General features: G+C 36.6%; 2 protein-coding genes and 1 long non-coding RNA gene across 4 annotated transcripts; 1 reads left to right on the plus strand and 2 right to left on the minus strand.

The window, feature by feature from the left end:
* Nucleotides 1-4,569: 4,569 nt before the first annotated feature.
* On the plus strand, nt 4,570-12,262 carry LOC124388130 (cornifelin homolog A-like). 2 transcript variants are annotated; one of them, XM_046852813.1, is made up of 4 exons: nt 4,570-4,712; nt 10,386-10,499; nt 11,021-11,181; nt 11,340-12,262. In XM_046852813.1, the coding sequence occupies exons 2-4, from the start codon at nt 10,397-10,399 to the stop codon at nt 11,577-11,579; spliced, it is 504 nt and encodes a 167-aa protein (XP_046708769.1). In that variant the 5' UTR covers nt 4,570-4,712; nt 10,386-10,396; the 3' UTR covers nt 11,580-12,262. The 2 variants fall into 2 exon arrangements, with proteins under 2 accessions (XP_046708769.1, XP_046708767.1); XM_046852811.1 differs by lacking the exon at nt 4,570-4,712 and adding an exon at nt 6,279-6,426.
* A 3,661-nt stretch (nt 12,263-15,923) lies between these two features.
* On the minus strand, nt 15,924-17,546 carry tifa (TRAF interacting protein with forkhead associated domain). The gene is made up of 2 exons (XM_046851832.1): nt 17,389-17,546; nt 15,924-17,229 (listed from the first exon to the last, which is right to left on the minus strand). Exon 2 carries the CDS (start codon nt 17,182-17,184, stop codon nt 16,609-16,611), a length of 576 nt encoding a protein of 191 aa, XP_046707788.1. The 5' UTR covers nt 17,185-17,229; nt 17,389-17,546; the 3' UTR covers nt 15,924-16,608.
* A 3,152-nt stretch (nt 17,547-20,698) lies between these two features.
* LOC124387883 lies at nt 20,699-21,872 on the minus strand. The gene is made up of 3 exons (XR_006926260.1): nt 21,691-21,872; nt 21,225-21,507; nt 20,699-21,105 (listed from the first exon to the last, which is right to left on the minus strand). It is a non-coding gene; the product is annotated as an uncharacterized LOC124387883 (long non-coding RNA).
* Nucleotides 21,873-22,576: the final 704 nt, after the last annotated feature.

Consider the following 22,576-nt stretch of genomic DNA (forward strand, 5'->3'; position numbering starts at 1 on the left):
TAGCTCAATTTAAGAAGGTCCAAATTGCTGTGAATTCTACCTCTGCCTACTTCAATACTAAATAGATTGATAGAAAGATAGAAAATAAAGTTCTATCTATTGGTCATTGCATTGTACAGGTACACAGCAAAGACATGCAGTTTGGCATCTACCAGAAGTGCAAAATGTAGCAATCGTGCAAAAAGTGCAGATAAATATGTAGCATATTTACAGCATGTGACATATATGTAAGCATATGTACAGTGAATAAATATAAAGTCTATAGCAGTGCAAAGATCTGTGGAGATTCATTAAGAAATACAGACAAATGGTTATATGATTATGGCATTTAAGAAATGTGCAAGTCTACTATACACTGGCGATCAAAATTAGAGAACAATTGATAAACAATTGAACAATTCTGAAATAATGTCATCATCACTGCTCAACAGTTGAAGGAGTTTTTGTCCTGTCTATACCATGCTACCAGAACACCTTTTCCACAAAATAACTAAGGCATTTAAAAAAAAAACATTATTTTGCAGAAAACATGCTGATCAAAATTAGAGAACACTTTCAGATACCTCCCAGTTATTGGTGTTAATCTGGCACCTGGTGCTAATTTCCTTGATTATCTGTCAACCCCTATTTAACTGGCAGTCTAACTTCCAGTTTCACTGACTCTGCAAGATGGTGGGCCGTTCTAAAGTGACTGAAAGCCTCCGGCAGCAGGTTGTCCAGATGAAGGCCAAAGGGATGACCCTATCAGCCATAGCAAGAAAAGTTGGTCGTTCCAAATCTGTGATTTCAAGAATATTGTATCTTTACAACATCACAAATTCATTCAAGTCCACCAAGAAGGCTGGTCGTCCACGGAAGACAAATACAAGAGAGGACAGGACACTGCGGAGGATCTCAATGGGCAGTCGTTTCCGCACTGCAGCTGGAATTGCTCACCAGTTCAGCGCTGAACAGGGTAAGGATCTGTCTCTTCATACAGTGTCTCGACGTTTAAGAGCATTTGGACTGAAAGCCCACTCTGCAGTGACCAAACCTCTCATTAGCAGAAAGAATCAAAAGTCTAGACTAAGCATGTTGTGTGGACAGAGGAGAACTGGCCCAAAGTTCACTTCAGTGATGAAAGCAAGTTTAATTTATTTGGGTCTGATGGGAACATTATGTTCGGCGACAAACTGTTGGGAGGAAGTGTCATGGTTTGGGGCATGTTTTCTGCAGCAGGAGTTGGGCCTCTTATACAGCTACATAGCAGAGTGAATACAAATGTTTATCAGAATCTTCTTTAACAACATATGGTTCCTTCCCTGCGTTCATCACCCAATCAGGCCGCAGTGTTCATGCAGGACAACGCTCCATGTCACACAGCAAAATGGGTAAAGCAGTTCCTTGAAACTGAAAACATTGAAATAATGACATGGCCTGCCCAGAGTCCTGATCTCAACCCAATAGAGAACCTCTGGAAAATCCTTGTCGACAAAGTTATCCCACTACAGAAACCCACTACAGTCACCAAACTGTGGAGGAGACTGGAAGAAGAGTGGACCAAAATCACACCAGAGCAGTGTGAGAGACTAGTGCTGTCCTGTGGCCACAGATGTGCTGAAGTCATTCAGAGCAGAGGCCTGTACACTTCCCTCTAAATGTTGACTGTTGTAACCTTCAGAAAATTTTGTTGTAATCTTTTTCCATGCTACAGTCGTTGTTGTTCTCTAATTTTGATCAGTGTGTTTTCTGCAAAATAATGTTGTTGTTTTTTTTAAATGCCTTAGTTATTTTGTGGAAAAGGTGTTCTGGTAGCATGGTATAGACAGGACAAAAACTCCTTCAACTGTGAATTTTGATTGCCTGTGTGTGTGTGTGTGTGTGTGTGTGTGTGTATATATATATATATATATATATATATATATATATATATATATATATATATATATGAATGTGAAATGTTGGGCAGAATGTACAGTAGGGATATAAAAATACATATAGATAAAAAATAGTGCAGATGTAATGAGAAGTAAAAAAATATATACTATGTAATATGTACATGCATAGTACAGAGGTTATATAGGACCTAAGAATGGCATCTAGGCAGTACCGAAACCATTAACCCCTGACCTTCTAATCAGTAACTCAGAGCCTTAACCATTAAGATACAACTTCGCCTGATTAATCCAATCTATCTGAGTGGTTTTTAAAGTGGACCAGACAACAGTATCATTCCTTACAACTTAATTTATTGTTTATGTAAATAATAGTTACATTTTGATTATCAAGCAATTCTCTTTATAGATTGAATTACGATTCAATAGAATTAAGTTAAATATAATATAATGCTTATATAGAAAGGAAGCCATACATATTTTGCATTTGATGAGATAAAACTTATGAACTTTGCATATGAAACAACTTTGGTCATCGGTCTTATCCGAGTGGAGCAAGAGTTTGCATACAGCAGGAAGCTTTATAGAATAGGTATAGCGGAGAGGATGTTGTTTGGTCCTAACAGGTTGCACCAGTTCTGCACATTTATATCGCAGTCTGTCTTGGAGCGACATGCAGGGGAATTTGCATTAGAGGGGAAAATGCTCATTCAAATTAAATGGCTTGGTTTTGATATGCCAGGCATATGGGCCCAAGAGAACGCTAGGGGGCCCCCCAATCATCAATTAAAACTTTTCCAATTAGTTTTTTTTTTAATCGTACATACACACATATATTTTAAATAATAACACTGTGGTGAAATAAAATTAATTCCCTGTAAATTCCCTGTAAACATTTAAAACATTGTATATATATATATATATATATATATATATATATATATATATATATATATATATATATATATATAGTACAGACCAAAAGTTTGGACACACCTTCTCATTCAAAGAGTTTTCTTTATTTTCATGACTATGAAAATTGTAGATTCACACTGAAGGCATCAAAACTATGAATTAACACATGTGGAATTATATATGGAATTATATACATAACAAAAAAGTGTGAAACAACTGAAAAATGTCATATTCTAGGTTCTTCAAAGTAGCCACCTTTTGCTTTGATTACTGCTTTGCACACTCTTGGCATTCTCTTGATGAGCTTCAAGAGGTAGTCACCTGAAATGGTCTTCCAACAGTCTTGAAGGAGTTCCCGAGAGATGCTTGGCACTTGTTGGCCCTTTTGCCTTCACTCTGCGGTCCAGCTCACCCCTAAACCATCTCGATTGGGTTCAGGTCCGGTGACTGTGGAGGCCAGGTCATCTGGCGCAGCACCCCATCACTCTCCTTCTTGGTCAAATAGCCCTTGATGCCTTCAGTGTGACTCTACAATTTTCATAGTCATGAAAATAAAGAAGACTCTTTGAATGAGAAGGTGTGTCCAAACTTTTGGTCTATATATATATATATATATATATATATATATATATATATATATATATATATATATATATGGGGGGCCCAAAATTCTGTCTTGCATACCCCCCTTAAAACTGTTAATTGCATCCCTGAAATCATGTATTCTTCTATGTACAGTATATTCATGCAAAGTTTGAGAACACATTCATAGCAATCTGTGGAACTCTCAGTTTAACTTGGGTAAAGCAGGAATGGAAGCCTGAACTAATAAACTTGGTGAAAACTATATTTGTTTAAACACATTCATATGCATATAGTATGTGTCTGTGTTGCTTTAACAGTTGGATTTTCCTTTGAGATTAATAAAGTGATCTATCAGTCCAATTCATCCCTCCTTTTCAGTGCTAAACACCTGAATAAAAGTCTGGATACCAGTAAAGAGTTGTACAGAACACAATGTGTTGCTTAGAAGCTCATAGGGATAAACTCTAGAGCCAGAAGGCAAGCATTAAAATTGTCCAAGGTGTACACCAAAAACCATAATTGGAAACTTCTGGAAAAGAAAGTCCTTCTATTGTAGCTTTTACCTTACAAATCAGTACATCATACATTACTTACTTCAAATCTTTGATACAAGTTCACTCTTGTATTATTGCTTCACAAGCTTCCAGTTCAGTACAGGATTGATTTTAAGTGTTTGTTTGTTTAATGCAGTGCACATACTCCAGCTGTGTATTACAATGCAAATCTTCTAAGAGATTGGTTTCATTTAGGACTGATTATCTACACTGAAATCAGAACTGAAGAATTGAGGGAATCTTAAGTATGAGATGCTTTATTCCGCTAGTGAGCAGACATTATGCAAATGATATGTTTGTTGAAGTTTGTTCATGTCTGTCTGTTTGTTAGTGGTGTTTGTGGTTTAACCATTTTTTTCTTTTTTTTTTTTCTTTTTTTTTTTTTTACACTTTCTGAATTTGAAGGACTTTGGTCCACACTGTTGTAGGTAAATGTGCTGTGGACATAATACTGGATTTTTCTTTTTTGATCTATTAATATTTGAGGCTACAGCCTTTAATTGAACTTGCATTAGACCTGGTGCAGAGGTTTCTTGGCTGACACTTGAAAACACTTGTGCAACATACTGAAATAAAGGCATTTTATAGACAGAGAAGGGCATAGAGGAGAGTTTGAGACAGAGAGAGAGAGAGAGAGAGAGAGAGAGATAGAGATGGAGAGATGATAGTGACGCTTTAACCACATGGTGAGAACTGACGAACCCTACAGAAGGGCTGAGCTGTTAAACAGTCACAAGTTGCAGAGTTTTTAAAGTTACTCAATTTTCCTGAAGGATAAGAGCAGGTAAGAAAACGAAACTTATACTGAATCTTTTTCTTCGGAAGTCTCCACCTTGAGTTCATGTATCAAAACACAACTAACCCAGTTGTTAATCATAAACGAGACAATTCAGTTTTATTACTATTATTACTGGCACAAGAGCACATTTAATCACCTTATAACTATCTGAATTGTTTTCGGCTAAAAGCAAAAACCCCAGCAACACCAGCTTTCAACAAGTTCACAAACGTTATTTTTATCTAAAGTTATTGGTGATTAGAAAAGATTTATTGCAAATGATTAAAGATTCATGAAAATTCCGGATCTTTTCAGTGAGTCGGTTCATCATTTGAATTGGTTAAACAGTAAGAGCCGACTTTTTTTTTTATCTTCCTGATAATTGATTGTTAATTAATTGATAGTTCATTGTTTTATTCCCTTTAAAATCTGAGCTTTCTAAAAAAAAAAGATTTTTAAAGGTGAGTCGGTTCAGCTAGTTCACATCTGAGAGTCGGTATCTAGAATCGACTTATCTTTATCTTAAATAATTTATCTTAAACAATCTTAAATACATATACAATATATTAACTCTTACTTTTTAAGGCTCCCCTAGTTTAAAGCAAGACACGGTATGTGTATTATCCTTCGTGTGTTTTTAGGAAAAAGGGTACTGAAGAACTCCTGATGTTTTAAGAACCCTGTTCTTTTCCATACCACAGGGTTGCAATTCTCCAGAGTACAACCTTATGTACATCATATAGTGTGCATATGTTTGTAATTGTTCCTGATACACAACTAAACCACAAGGACTGGTTCTGAGTCAGTTTCTTTATAGTATTTTACCTTTACCTATATTTTAGAGCCATACATTAAATGGACACAACATGACGTTTCCGTGGACGCACAAACACTAAAGCTACAAAATATGTACCCTTGAGGGCATCACCACAGCAACAAGGAAAGCTGGGCGTAGATCACCTTTCTTCTGAGAGAAGTGTGAAGAGTACGAGTATGGATTAACTAGTTAAATGTGTGCTACTACTAATTATCTTAGTCTTATAGAGAGCCGGATACCTATAACCTGTCAGGTGTTTTTATTCTTTTCCATTTGTTTGCTGTAAGAAATCAAAATAAAAAAAAAAACAGATGGACTGTGGATAATGAATAATAATTTACACCCAAAACTGCTCTGGGAACTCTTTCTGCTATGGCCAACCAACCATAAATTGAATTTGTTTACATTCTTCTTCAGATTGCATATATAAGTTACATGTATGTTGTCAAAAAAGAGCTTGTGGTCTACCAGAGCATCCTGCTATGTTGCCATTTCCGCCATCTTTTTTTTCTCTGGGGTGTTTTGTTTTTAAAGATTGAGTTATCCAAATCTGACTTATTTGCAAGCATCCACACGTTGTTCAGGAAAGTGGAGTAAATGTCATCTCTTTATGTCAAAATGTTATTTATCTGGCCATATAAACTTAAAAAAATCAGGTGCAGCAATTTTTTTGGTGGACTTTAGTAAGGACAATGATAATGAACTAATAATTAATAGGATAATAATGATTTGCCTTTTTTTCAACATATTGTTGCCAAAACAAACAGCAGTATATAAGAAGGAAGTGTGGGTGTGTCTTTCTGTCCTTCCTTGCAATTCTCTCGCCGTTTCACACGCATACACGTAGAAGAGAAAGTCCACCTGCTGTTTTGGCTTCACATCTCACATCTCAATTTCCAGCAGGTACGACGAGTATTTCTTTGTTTCCTGTTGAAATGTAATTATTGTTATTTCATGTTATTAATTAGGGTTTTTCTTCTTGGATTAACTGTTTAATCATTCAAAGCTATAATTCTTTAAATGACTGTAGTATAATTGCAGTGGTATGGGTAAACATGTTAAAAGCCTTAGTCATGGATTTGTAATGAACATTGCACTGAAGATCTTATATTTCCAGTATTTCAGATCAGGTTTAATGTGCTTGACAACCTGTCATACATTCAGAGCGTCACTCTTTGGAGAGACATGAAGCGCCATGATGTTTATTTTGCTCTCTAATGCTTTGTGGATTTACAGGGTTTTGCATTATCCCCCAGTTTCTAATTGTATACTTCAACAAAGCTTGAATAAGACTTTTGAAATCCCAGCCTGTATTTTGACGCTCGGGAAAGGAAGTGTATTTGTTCCTCTTAATTAGCATAATAATGGATGTCTACATTAACAGGTGAACAAATGGACATTGTTCTGTAATAACACAGGTGTATTAATGAATGTAAAATCCAAGTAAGCAGCAAAAACCCTTTAAATAAAAAAGAGGCGCAAACAGAAAGAAAATAATTACGTGGAATTGAGTGAAAGTGGATCTCATTTGCCTGCGGTTTCATGAATGCATGTTTGCAAGTAAAATGTTAGGATAAAATGGAAAGAACTACTCATCACCTGAGCTTCTCAAATGTCATTGTGTGTGCCTCATTCCTCTTAGTGATGAATACAGGTGAAGATGACTGTTGTTGTTTAACTATGGTACTGTTATAATCTTGGGAAGAACTGGTCTTACCAGATAGACTTTCATAGACTTTGTTGCCAGTGTGAATAAGGAGATCGGGTGTCAAAAAAATCAATGCCTCAAAACAAAGGTTTAAAGGCTGAATTTGTAAAGAATAACCAACTAATACAGAGGCCATTATGTTACCAAAAAATTGGATTTTATTCAGAACACGAAGTATTCATTACACAAAAGTCACATATGCTGTAGTTTGAACCATCTCATATAGTAAGACAGGAGTTCTAAAGAAATTGTGCTAAAATGTGTGTGAGAGTAAACCACAAAATAGCTGTTATGTGGAAATGAGACCAGATTTTTTTCCTTACAGAGAATTTAAAATGTTACTCAAACCTCAGCTTCCTTAAATAACAAAAAGTGCTCTGGGGCACAGCAACGACAGAATTGTTGGTACCCTTTATAGAAATGAGCCACTCTTCCATGCAGATTGGCTTATTTACATTCTTAGACCTGTTCACGTCTCATTTTGTCCTTAATACAGAACACAGATTTGTTGTTGATTAGGAGGTATGTTTGGGCTCCAAAACGTCCTCTTGTGTTGATGCTGATATCATGCTGATATCTGACAAATCTAACATCTTTCTGAGCCCACGGTTTGGTGAAATGTTGTTTTTGGAGCCTGTGATAGGCTCACAGATCTGATCTCTGGTCGCTTGAAAATAGTAGCCTGGTCAAATGAACCCTAGGGAGTTGTGCTTCAGGTGTAGAAGCACTCAGCAGTGCATGCCGTGAAATGACTAGTCACTGCCATGTTACTATCTACTTTTATAATTTGTGACACTTAAGACGTGTTTATACTGATATTTTAGACTTTTACCGCTTATATTTGTCTCACGATTGTGAATTTAGTGGCTAAAAATCTATAGCTCAGTAGTTAGTTTGTTAAGGCCAATATTTCTCACCATATTATTATTGGTAGCACAGGAAACTAATCGAAAACTGAACTTAATGCATACTATTATGCAACTGAGAAAAATATGACCTGTGCAATTTTCAACCAATCCTCTATTCTATGTGAAGAAATGTTCTTTGGCAAACACAAAATGCTTCTGATTCAAGAGTTCAGATTCAAAGCCCTACACCTCCTAGCTAGCTACAGAGGAATGAATAGTTTTATGTAGCAAAAGGGTTGTGGAGGCAAGTTGTCTCATTTCACTGTATACTGTGTCAGCTATATATGGTAGAAATGACAAAAAAAATACTTGACTTCACTTGACCTCCTAAAACTTGTGTGTTTTTGTGTGTTTCACTTTCATCATCATTCTCATTATGTGGTTGGGGCATTCTTTTGGTTTGTGTGTGTGTTTTCTTTTAGATTTGTAGTTATAAGATTAAGATTCATAATTCCGTATTAAAGAGTACTTTACCTGGGGCAGTACAGTGGGCAGTGTTGCAGCGTCACAGCTCCAGTGTTACACATCTTCACGGTTATTTTGGGATCCTGAGCTTGAATCTTTGCTTAAGTCTATGTGATTGTCCTCCAGGTTTATTGGTTGACCTTAAAAAAAAATGCTGGTTGCTGGATTTGCTCCGCTTAAAATGTTTGGCATTTGGATGGCATAAAAGAAAAGAGTACAAATGAACCAAATTAGTAGTATTTTCAAATCATTTATAAAATAGAATTGCTTAATCAGTAATCTCGCTGACTATTAACGAAAATATTACCTCAAGAAAATAGCTTTTTGGTTTTAAAGGTAAATCTTGAGTATAAAAATGACTCAAATGACATACAGATTTTACCATGTAATGTACCAAAACACATTAAATTATAGATAATTATTATGAAAAACGTAATATCTTTTCATCACTCAAAACGTTCACTCTTTCTGCTTACCTTTTATCTTTGTTTAAAAAAGTTATACAAAATAGAGGAAATGCTTGCAGTCAATGTTCCTATACCACATGGGGAACTGGAGCCTTCCAAACTATTTCATACATTTAATTGGAAAGGACACAATTTTCTGTATAATAATAATAAATAAGATTACCTTGACAAAATATGTTCTTCTTAAAAACACATAACTATAAAATAGATATATGAAGTAAGTAAGTAGTTACAGTAGTTACGCTTCCTTTAATATATACAAAAGTTCCGATGCCATATTTGACATCATAGTTATTTTTTTCTCTCAGAAATCACTGTAAATACTTTCTACAACTAAATCTTTATTGCTAGCATAAAGTTCTAACCCAGATGTGTAGTTCATATGTAGCTGAGTAGCCAAAACATTTAATAGTAGATCTTTGCTTCGTGAGCTTGTCTTTGGAGCAGCAACAAGTAAGTAAAGCTAATATTTGATAACTTCAGGTTGTGTAAACATACCTGCCTTTTTCATCAAACATGGTCAAACCATGAAGAGGTTTGAATAAATGTTGAAGACGCTTGCTTATGTGATAACGAAAGATGAAAACTTGATAAAAGTAACTTCATAGATTTAAATCTACAGTTTGCAGAAAACTCAATTACGCGAATGTCAGATGCTGAACATGTACTGTAAGTTGCTTGAGTAAAAGTTCCAGCACAATGATTGGCATGTGTTCTCCGCATGTCTGTGTGCTTTCCTTTTGAGGCCTCTTGTTTCCTGTCACATTGTAAAAACACAATATTGCCAAAAATGGTCTATTATTCCCCTGTAATAGACTATCAAAAACTCTATCCTTACACTGACCGATCATAGGATAGACTCCAGACGCTCCCTAAATACTAAAGATGAATGACATTTTTTTTTCTTAAAGATCATTTTGAAAAATGTGTAAATAAGGCCGGTGCTGGTGGAACCAGCATGGTAATAAGATACACAACCTTCTGCACAAAATCTAGTTTCCACACATGAATTTGGCTTTGTGTTTATCTGTGACGTTATCACTAAGCCATCACACCACTCTTAGATTTTTCTGAATTCATATCTACCATATTCTTGATGACTTGCCAGTTTTTATCTGCATGTTAATGACAAACATCCGGCCTGATATGAGCCCAATATTAAAATTTATTTACTTACTTTTACGTAGGACCAGGTTTTTGATCACTGTAAAAGTCATTATGTTGACATCTGTGTTTCTGATTAATGTGTTTGTGTGTGTGTGTGTGTGTGTGTGTGTGTGTGTGTGTGTGTGTGTGTGTGTGTGTTTTCTTCAGGTTTTTCAATAATGACTACAATCAGTGTGCAGCCAGGGATGACAATGGCAGCTGGCACCAAGATTAGCACATGGAGCAGTGGCCTCTGTGACTGCTGCGAGGACATGAGCACCTGTAAGTATATGCATATAATTGGTGAATTGGTGTGATTAATTTTTTTTTTATTCTATTATTTACATGATGCATTTATTCGTAATGCAACATGAGTATCATGTATCGAAGACATGGTGGCTGGCTTTCCTTTGTCTTTTAAGAAAGCTTTCACCCATAAATCAGCTGGCAGATCATTTCAACTCAAGTGTTCATGAGTTATGGTGTCAATTAAATCAAATACAAACAATTTGGGAAAATATGAACTAAATGTTCTAATTTATTAAAACAGCAATTTATCAAAGACATGTCATGCTTAAGTTATTCTATATGTGTGTTTGAATCTATACTAGAAAAATTTCTTTCTTTCTTTCACACCGAAACAAATTGGCAAATAAAAATAAAAAATAAAGAATAGAAGATAACAGATAACATGGGAGGCTGAGGCTGGATACACAGGGTGAACTATATACATTTTTTATTTATTATTTAAATTTACTTGGGTTTGTATTTAGGCAAAATATTTTATTCATGTGTCTGTACAGGTTGTTTTGGTTTCTGGTGCCCCTGTTGTTTGATGTGTACTACAAGCCAAGAGTTTGGAGAATGTCTTTGTCTCCCTCTGCTGGATATGTGCTTTGGGCCCATCATACCACCCGCTGCTTATTCATTAAGAAGTGCCATGAGAGAGAGATACCGCATCCAGGTACTTGCTGCTTTGCTCTATTAGTTAACTGCAGATTAACAATTTGCTCCAAATTTCATATGTACTCAAATATAGATATGCAGTGTTTTCTATTAAATTGTTTTATTTTATTTGACTGTCTGATTGACGTAATGTTCTGTAAATCTGTATCCCACAAGGGCACAATGTGTGATGACTGTTGCGTAGTGACCTGCTGTGGAATCTGCTCCTGGTGTCAGATGGCCAGAGAGCTGAAGCTTCGCAGGCAGCCCCAAGTGTTTGTGAACCCTCCAGTGAACGTGACCTACACAGCACCGGTGAGCGCATCTTACCAGCCAGTGGTGAATCCGTCCTACCAGTCACCTCCGATGAATCCGGCCTACCAGCCTCAGAGTGGGGGAATGTATCCAGCTGTATAAATTACATATAATCTACAGATTTCTATAACATCACAGTCTATTTTATGTAGAATCTTAGTTTATCTATTTTTATAGTAAAAAAAATAGTGTAATTGCACTTCAATGCGCATGTTTAAAAGAATCAATATTAATGTACAAAGTCTATTTTTGTGTGAAAGTATGTGCCTTTTTTTCTTGGAGGCATCATTAAAGCATAATCTTTATAATATTATTACTTTAGCGGGCTTTAATGGAGATATAGAATAGTGAAATCTGGTGTTTAGAAATGTTTGTATTTGCTTACATTTGGTTACATTTCAGTCACATATTTACATTTATATTACATTTACATTCCTAACTTGTATATCTCTGTAAAGCTGCTTTTTGACAATGTACATTGTTAAAGGAATAAATAAAGCTGCATTTAATTGAACTTGATGTTACAGCAAAAATCCTGCAATGACTGAAGATAATAACAGCAGAAACCTTTATATTCTATAGATAAGTGAATCAAATCTAATTAACAAATAAAGCACATGTTCTTCATGATCGGAAATCATTTACAATATCAAGCTCATAATTCAAAGACAGTCAGTGGCTGTTAAATCTTCAGGCCAATGTTGGGAAATGGTGTGTGTTTTTATGTGTGTCTGAGTACACCAATAAGGCTTTGTGCTGTGGTAATAAATGCTATCTTAGCGTTATTGGATTGCACTCTGCATGTTTCTGGGTCATCCACAATAAAGTCGGCTAAATATTTCCACACTCGTCAAAAAACTGACACCGTGTTAATTATTTATCACTAGAGTATCATGTCTACAAGTGTGTTGAAAGCTAAAAATTTGTTCTGAATCTAATGAAGAGTGCACTGACTCTAAATAGGTAAAGACACCTGCATTGTGACTTTTCGCAGAGTGTTAGAACAGAGAAAACCGGCTAAGAGGGGTAAGGAGGACAAATATACACAAACCAAAAATAAGCTGATAGAAAGCATGGCAGCACACAAAACCAGTAGAAACATCTCTTCATACAAAACAAACAACTATACCAATAAAACGAAATACAATAAACACTATCATTACTGGCAGCCATATAGTGGCCTGTGACAGTCTGGTGTGAATTCCCACCAGGATTAAGTATTTGCTGAATAAGAATGAAACGAAGCATAAACAAATTCAACTTAAGATATTATTGAAACATTAAATATAGGGACCTATGCCAACGATTTAAAAGTTCTAGGGCCCAAATAATATTTTAGCCATATGTTGAAGCCTTTTCACCCATAGAACCCCCTTCTTTATAACCTTTTTTTTTTTCCCCATTGACAATATTCCAAAACATTTGTAATGTTAGATTATGATTTTCATTTTATCTCATAGTAATGAAATAAATAATGAGGTCCCCCTGAGATCTATGGCTTTATAGATGAACAAGGAGAACTCATTGTTCTCTATAATCTACAGACTTCCAAAGCGAGTGGCATTATTTAGCACTCGGTTCACTGTAGATACAGGTTGTGTTATTAACAGGTTGTTATTAAACTTGCAGACCTTAATAAAGTTATTGGAACTAAATGTTTCTGCAGTTCTCCTTACTGTACACCATAACTGGATGAACGTTTAACCACATTTAAACAATGAAGTGCTTCCTTAGAAACTAGAAATTATATTTAAGCCTGCAATTGAAAAAAGACAGATTGGACTAGTGATGGCACTATTAAAACTTTCCCATTCCCATTTCAGAGGTAACCTTATGGTCCTGTGTAAGGGTGCTAAGGTCTGGGGTTTCCAACCTTTTTGAAACAGAGCTATTTCTTGGGAACCAATTAATGTGAAGGGCTACCAGTTTGATACACACAAGTTGAAATAATACACAAGTTCTGAAATAACAAATTTGCTCAATTTACCTTTAATTGTATGTTATTAATAATAATTAATGATATTCATCTATATCTAGTCATCTATATTTTAATATTGTCTTCCGAAGCATTCGGGCCGCCACAACAAGACTGTGCAACAGTTTCTTTCCTCAAGCCATCAGGCTTCTCAATACACAGAACTAAATCGGAACACACACACACACACACACACACACTCAAATGTGTGTTACCAAACTGTACAACCTGGACTTAACACTTAATACACACTCATCATTCATCTCAACTTATTCCACCACCATTTATTTATTTATTATTTATTATACTCGACCGTACTACACCCTTTAACTGCTGTTTTTTGCACATTTATCACTGTATTATACTGTTAACATCCTGTTTACATGCTGTCTTTTGCACCTCTTGACTGCTGCTGTTTTTTTTGCACTACATTGTTCTGTCTATATTCTCTCAGTACTGTATAGTCAAAGTATACAGTAGGTTTACTGGTCGGCGCTATATTGGGTTTTGTGTCTTGTCTTGTGTTTTCTTGTGTTGTGTTGTCTGTCTGCACTGTCTGTCTGTACTGTTTTTTGTCTGCACTGTTTGCACTAGGTTGCACTCGATGCACTTTATGTGGTTTTGTTTTGTGTTGTAGCTCTATGTTGTTGTTTAGTGTAGCACCAGGGTTGTCTCGTTTTTACTGTGTACTGTGTACCACTGTGTATAGTAGAAATGACAATAAAAGCCTCTTGACTTGACTTGACTTGACTTTTGGCATTTTCAAATTCACACCAATGCAAGTGTGAATAAAAAAAGAATAGCAACAAAATAAATTTGATGCAGCTCACTAGCAAGTGGCACTATGGTGAGCTATTTTTAGAAAAAGCCTATGAGAGACTCATGTGGGTCTTGTGGGCGAGGGCACCATGTTGGTGACCCCTGCCTTATACCTTGTGATATTTATTTAAGTTTATTCATCTCTAGTATCTTTATCCTGATCAGGTTGTGGTGGATATAATGCAACAGTGAACATGTGAGCGGGGATGCACTCTGCAAGTAGGGACTACTGGAAACTGAAAACTGGAGAACCCAAAGGTTCATTCATTTTTATTTTGATGGGTGATGTGCACACATCATCTTTTACACATTTGAATAAATAAAACCCACTTAAAAAAAAAAAAGTCTATTAAAACCAGCTGACATTTCTGCTATTATTATATCTCAAATAATTCAAATATCATATAAATAATTTCCTACAGAGATTATTTAGGTTAAAAAGACATTTGTTTTGTCCGGTTTAGTGTAAATCAGGTGTTGAGAGTGCTATAACAAAAAATGTCACTCAGAAAAGCAGTCAGTTTCCTCAGTGATTCAGCTTCACCATGAGCTTAACTTCTAACAAACCCTTAAGTTAAGTGACATTAAAAAACAAGAACAATTATCAGAACGGATGTCTAGGCGCTGCCAAAGTCACATTTACTACCGTTATGTTTACAGTAAATGTGTGTATGCTAGGAAATCAAAGCAGGAAGACAGTAACTGTTTAATCTTTATTTGCAAATGTTTAACCTGGTCTTCCTGTGAATCTTTTTTCCCATCAGTCTCCACCTATACTGATAAGATAAGATACAATTAGATAAGATTTGCGTCATGTGTTTATGACGTGACATAGCAGTAAACCTGATGGACAGGTTTTTGATTTTGTGTGTTTTGAAAGGGCCTCGGGAGATGCGGTTTGACCTCTGAGCTCAGGTCAAGGTGGAGTTTTGCATGTTTACTCCTTGGGCTCACTTCAGGTTCTTGGGAGTTTTCCCATCTACCAAAAACACCTTTAGTATGCTAATTGGTGACTGTAAATTACTTCTGTGTGTAAATAAGTGTCTGAATGCTTGTAGATGTAGCCTATCGATGGTCCCATCCAGAGCATATTCCCGCCCTGTTTTCCTGGGAAAGGCTCCACTATGCCCTGGACCATGATAAAAGTTTTGAAAATGAAGATGTAGCATTTCCTCACTGATTATATTTTACTTTGGTTTAGCAGCTGATTTAAAATCTGTAATGGCTGTCCTACAACTTATTTTAAAACATTTAAGGTTGCATATAATCTTGTAGCTTCACCACTCATTATGACTGGGTGGCTGACTAAGTGCTTTCTGCTGTGGATTGTTGAGTAACAGTCTAGGACCATGTCCGCTTTAATGTCATTGTCACAGTGCTATAGCCAGTTAATAGCCTCGACTACCCAGATATGACCTAATGTTTACTTCAAATGCAATTCGTCTCCTATCACTCAATGTAACCCGAACCAAAATAATATACTGAATACATGAAATATTCAAGAAACTATTTCTCACCCTTCCTTTTACAGTAGTCCACACAATATCTTGTCATGTGAACATGTTACCTTTACATTCTCCACTAGCTTTACAAGCCACACATTGCCACACTTGCTAGTAGATGGTTTTCTATATTGCAGAATGAAAATCGAGAAAGTTTTCAACACTGCTTTATTTGTACAAAACAGTTTTTATGCTTCAGTTTTAAAGGTGTTAATTAACATTTATTTAAAAAAACATCCTTCTTTGTCTATTTCACATTTTCGTTTAAAGGATGGCATGCTAACCTATAGTTTGGCATGGCCCATCTAACACCATTTATATGTGCATACGTAATAAATGCATGGTAGTTCATCAGTACATCGTTCAATAAAATTAGGTTACTTAAATAATATGTTGTTAAGTGTTTATGACTAGAGAGCGAGAAAGAGAGAGAGAGAAAGAGACAGAGAGAGAGAGAGAGAGAGAGAGACACACACACACACACACACCTGGCACAATGGCATATATAAATATAGTTAGCAATGGCAAAATAATTTTGATAGCTGCTACTACAATGCTGAAATGCTACTTACACTCTAGATAAATATTTTCCAGAAATTTACAGAAAGTATTAATGTAACAGAATAAAAAATGAGTTAAAGCAAGAAAATGTCGAAATTAATAATCAGAAAATAAAAACAGGACATAGGAAACATGGATAAATGAAAACATGCCTGACTTCACACAAAACAAAATGAGGAAATGTCATGTGCTGAATCAACAACCCTATCCTCATCTTTGCATTTAAAATAACGGTGAACTCATCCTAGGTTCCATGAAGATTTTCTCTTGGCTGCTAGATATACAGGTTCTCATCACTTTCCAGTGGCTCTTGACTGACTGGTGCTCCATTCTGATAGCTTCTCAGACCTGTATCCATCACTGCTATTGTGCACGGCAGATCCACACCCATTTCCCTTGAAGGAGAAACGTTCAGCTTTTCAAACAAAACTTCAAAACTGTCCTGAGCCTCACCAGGGTCCTGCCAAATCAGCAACTCATACTTCCCAAATCTGAGCAGGGCCTTTTCCTCCAGATCAACTCTCTCCAAATGGTGCAGCTCATACCCGTTTACCAGAATCTTCCCTTTCTGGCTTATGTTCTGCACCGTGAAGCGCAGGTCTGGGTTACCAGCTTTGCGATATGCCTGGATGGAGAGCTGTTTTCGGGAGACATGGGTGTCGTTGAACAGAAAAGAGCAAACTTGTCCATCTCGGCCCAGCCTAATCGGATCTTCTGCCCAGATCTTTTGAGGTTGGTTTAGGCGAAGAAGGCTGTAGAGAGGATACACAGACTGGTCTGGATGATAAAGCTGAATATGGAGACAGGTGAGGTATTCCTCTGTGGTTATTGTTTGAGAAACAGCCTGCATTGTTCTGGCTCAACCCAAAGACTTCTCGTCCCTTTAGAAAACGAGCTGCAGGATAGGAAGCAAAGTAAAACACTTTTAGTACAGATAAGAATGCTAGTTCAATGACATCATGTTGGGTGTAAAGTTAGATTTTAGATAAATTGTTTGCATCATAAGAACAATAAACAGTGCTACTTTTATTGTTATAGATTAGGATAAGCCTACCTTCTCACATCAAAGCGCAATCCCAAACAATTCCTGCTTGTTTTTCCTGGGAGTGAAACACTCATGGACTGTACAGCCCAATGTTTATCTCATAACTAACGGAGATCTGTTGCTACTGAGCGCACTGAGCGGAAAAGCGTTGCGTCAGCGCCGGTAGACAAACTGCTCCACGTGACACGGAAAGTCCAGAATTGCGCAATACGTGCGCGGCTTGAATACTTTCGCTATTATAAATAAAAAGGGGAATTTATTACAAACACTCACTCATGCAATCTTGGAGATAAAATCTGCAAGAGTGTATTTTTTTGTATTCTTGTTAAACCTTTATTATTTGTTCGGATTTCAGATATACATAGAAAATGAACGAGGTCACGTGGTCACGTGTTTGTCCTGCCTTAGAGCGCATATACAACTTCAGCTCTTTGTACATAAATAGCTGTAAAATGTATTGACGGTGGCGGTCAATACTAAGGTTAATGTTTGAACACATTGATCTACACTTTCTGCTCTTATAACACCATAAACACTGGAGTATTCTCTTTCTCTTTCCACCATGTTTCTTCAGCCCACGCTCGTTTTAACATTCTTTGTAAAATTGCCCTTCCAAATGCCCTTAGGAGGAAAATTCCCGACGCCATCTTGGCCATTACATTCCTTTGTTACAGAGCAGGTTTTAATGCTGAGGCTGGATTCACATTTTTCTGTATACATTCCATTGTCTAACTCAGTCTTTTTGGGATACAACAGCAAACTAGTAAATATTTAAAATCGTCTTCTCTCTAACACCTCCAAATGCTCACGAATCACCCCTGTCCTCCGCTCGCTTCACTGGCTTCCGCTGCGGCTTAGGGTGGAGTATAAGGTCCTGCTGTTCATGTTCAAGGCCATCAATGGTCTGGCCTACCTCGCTGAACTTGTAACAGACTACCAACCAGCCAGAACTCTCCACACTTCTGAACATACCTCTCTGGTCACTCCCAAGTTCAAATATAAAAAGTTTGGAGGCCGGTCATTTGCCGTCCAGGGACCAAAGCTGTGGAACACACTTCCAGCACACCTACGAAGCATCACTGTGCTGAGTGTTTTTAAATCGCAGTTGAAAACACATTTATTTATACAAGCTTTTGACACGTAGCCTCTGTTTCGACTGCTATTTTATTGTGTTGTTATATTTTGTTGTCTTTTGTTGTTTTTACTGGAAAGCGCCTTGTGCTCCTTTTGGCTGTTGTTAGGCGCTCTATAAATAAAATTTGATTGATTGATTGATTACCATGTCATTAGACATGACGTGGAGTTGCTGCTGTCTCTCTTTTGACAATGAGCTCTTTGCTGAGTTTGTTCTCCTGTTGTCCATATACCTGTGTGGGGGTTTTTTTTAGGTTCTGTGATTTTTCTCCAACCTTCCTGAATTCCTGAATATGTATATCAGTGTTACATGGTCAACTGAAATGGTCTGGTGTCCCAATCCAAGCTGCATGCCTCAAGGCCACATTATTCTTTTTTATACTGAAGATAAATGTGATTATACTGAAGTCGACCTTTTGGCATATTTAAGCTTGAATCTAATTTCTATGCGTTAATAACTAAAAGAATGCATTCTTAATTTAATAACTTACAAATGGTAAATGAAATAGGTGGGTTGCTATTTTCAAGGTTATCAACATTTTGAAAATCACAATCTGCCTCAAAGTTCACTGGTCCAGTTTTGAGAACCATGGTCATAAGTCATCCTAGTTCAGAATTTTGAGTTACAAATAAGAAAAAAACACTTTTGAGACTGAGCCTTCGTGCAGGGTTTCTTTAAACACTTATTTATTAGATAGAGACAATAAACAAGGCCATCCAAACTTTTCTTAACTGTATTACAAGTCACATACACATGAAAGGGCTAACTCAAGAGAATAATCTAGTACCACAGTGTGCATGACTCTTGCTTATCTATGGCAAGGCCTAAGGGGGAAAAATGCAGTACACAAACATACAATGAGCTCCAGTACATCTGGAATTAGGGCATCCTAACAGAATCCAGTAACGTCTGTTACACTTTATTGACTTGAACTAAGCTCTTTTAATTGCCTCACATATCCCATGATCCAGTGTATAACCCAGCCTATTTAAAAATAGCGACGGAAAACACCAGGGATATTTTGACTAGAGTTTTTTCTTTTGAGAAATGACTGGAGTAGAATTAGTTCTTTTTTTTTCCCACTATCCATGATTTATTCAATTTTATTTACTGGATTGTTGAATATGGGCACCATTAACATGTATTTGTAACCTAGCCTGTGTATAAGCATTTTATTTCATTTTCCTTGGAACACTAGTTACATTTCTAGGGATAGATGAGGACAAATGTATTTCTGTAAGCAAGGAGTGTTGTCATTTACAGTTTTTTTCAATTGTTTACACGCAATTTTGAAAAAAGTTCTTTTTGTCAAAATATAATCACAATTATCCAAACACCACAATCAATTAGCAAAATTCCTAGATTGTTTGCAAAATGACACACTTCAGTCAAAACATACACACTTCAGTCAAAACATATACACATATTTGTGAAAATGCTATTTGTTTTCATTTAACCAACACAGTCATCAATGATCATACACTATTGCAGCCAGTTTCACACTGCTGTGATAAATAAAAAACACATTTGTAAAAAAAAAAAAAAAATAGATTTTTGGCCAGACATTCTTACTGTATGTAAGAGATAATTTAGGTGACAAAAAAATAGTGAGAAACTCACAACATTATTCATGATTTGTTTTGAGATATAAGGAGAATGTAGACAAATACTGTAGGCCTACTATAACCTTACCAAGCACTCCACAACACTTGATGCTGCAGACTGAATATTTCAAGTATTTATTTCAATACTTACAGTATTTCTTACCATAATCAGTTACAGTAATCAACCAACAATGATATCAATTACTGTAAACAAATAAAATCTATAGACAAATAAAAATTACTGCATGAATTACAGTACATACACTTTGACTCTGAAGAAAAGTAAAGTAAAAGTAAACAGAAATGAAAGAAAACTACTGTAAAAGCAACAAGAATACTGTAACTATCCGTCTCTCCGTCTGGCTGGATCAGGCCATAAGATTTCATCCACATCACAGGCTATGTCTTCATTGGCAAGGCACCGTTGGAAGAATCGCCTTGTGTGACGAATCCACCCTGCACTGAAGCTGCTTCAATAAGATCACATGCCTGTTCCATGGCCTGAATGAGGGCAAACGGTCATAAGGCCGCAGGTCATATACCTTCCACCGCTACGCTGAAAAAAATTCTTCTATAGGATTCAGGAAGGGGGAGTATGGGGGAAGGTATAAAACTTCAAAATCAGGGTGATCATGGAACCAGTTCTGGACCAGAGCAGCCCGATGAAATGAGACATTGTCCCAAACGACAATGTACCGCATCTGGTCCACTTGGTGTAATGCTGTGACAATCTCATGCAATCGGTCAAGAAATGCAAGTATCAGATTTGCATTATAGGGTCCCAGATTTGCATGGTGGTGGAGGACCCCATTTTGTGTGATAGCAGCGCAAAGGGTGATGTTACCCCCTCGCTGCCCTGGACATTGGTGATTGCCCTGTGCCCAATTACATTTCTCCTCTTCTTCTTGTTTATGCAAGGTTAAATCCAGCCTCATCCACATATATAAATTCATGTTGAATTTCAGCAGCATCCATTTGCAAGACTCTCTGAAACACATTAAAGAAAATAGGATGCTATTCAATATCTATAGCACAGTATTTTTTTTGTGACAGAACATTATGAGCAGTGCATGATACCACACCATAGTCAGATGAACAATGCATACCTCCACATACTCATTGCGCAGATGTTTCACTCTCTCTGAATTTCTGTCAAATGGTACCCGATACAGTTGCTTCATGTATATTTGATTTTTCTTTAGGATTCGACCTAATGTTGACAGAGAGACTCGTTGGATGTTATTGAAAATATTGTCATCATTGATGATATTGGCTTGGATTTCTTGTAGCCTGGTACAATTATTGGCCAAAACCATGTTCACAATGGCGGCCTCTTGTGCACGACTAAACATAGGGCCCCTTCCACCTTGGTGTCCTCGACCCTCAATCCTATGTAAGAAAAAAAAGATAAAAATAAATAAATATATATATATATATATATATATATATATATATATATATATATATATATATATATATATATATATATATGCAGCCTACTGTCAAATGTCACAGTAAACAATATTGATTATACAAGCTTCAGTTTCAATGTATACTGTGTGGTTAGCTTACCTGTTTTCTCGATGAAATGTCCGAATTACTGACGCAACAGTATTTCTGCTGAGATTTGGTTGAACTCTTTGTCCAGCTTCCATCAGTGTCAGTCCATGGTTGATAACATGGTCAATAAGTGTTGCACGGATTTCTCGAGTCAAATTTGGTCCTCGTCTTCTTTGTTCAGGTTCTATCACCTCTTCAAGTCCTTCACTACCTCTTCCTCTACCTAGGTGTCTTCCTCTACCTCCTTCTCCTCTTCCTCTACCTTCTTCTCCTCTACCTATGCCTCTTCCTCTACCTTCTTCTCCTCTACCTATGCCTCTTCCTCTACCTTCTTCTCCTCTACCTATGCCTCTTCCTCTACCTTCTTCTCCTCTACCTATGCCTCTTCCTCTACCTCCTTCTCCTCTTCCTCTACCGCCTTCATCTCCTCTTTGAGCTCCCCCTCTCATTCTCACTCTTCTTCTTCTTCTAACTCCTTCCATTTTTGTTGAAGACAGGTGAACTCACCTGCTGCCTTTTATAGCACACCTGAGTGCTGCGTTTTCAAATTAGCACATGTGTGCTTCCACACCTGGTAGATGTGTTTATCCAATTCGTTCATTAGTGTGGTAATTGGCAATCCGGTGCTTTGTAATTACAAGGAAGTAACCTCACAATCCTTATCTGTGTCTAAGGTGTGAAAATGTGTGTAGAGTTTTACAAATCACTGTGTGTAATGTTTTGCAAAAAGGGTGAAGCAGACATTGTGTGTAATGTTGTGCAAATCTGTGGAGGTGTTTTGCTCATTGGAGTAAAATTTTGCTGCATGTATATAATTGCATTATTTTACTGTGTCAAGTTTTTCACTAGTCTAGAGTTTACCAACCCAGACATTAGGGTTGCACAAGCCAGTGCACTC

Source organism: Silurus meridionalis, chromosome 6 (assembly GCF_014805685.1).
Source record: "Silurus meridionalis isolate SWU-2019-XX chromosome 6, ASM1480568v1, whole genome shotgun sequence".
In the NCBI taxonomy this organism is placed as follows: Eukaryota; Metazoa; Chordata; class Actinopteri; order Siluriformes; family Siluridae; genus Silurus; species Silurus meridionalis.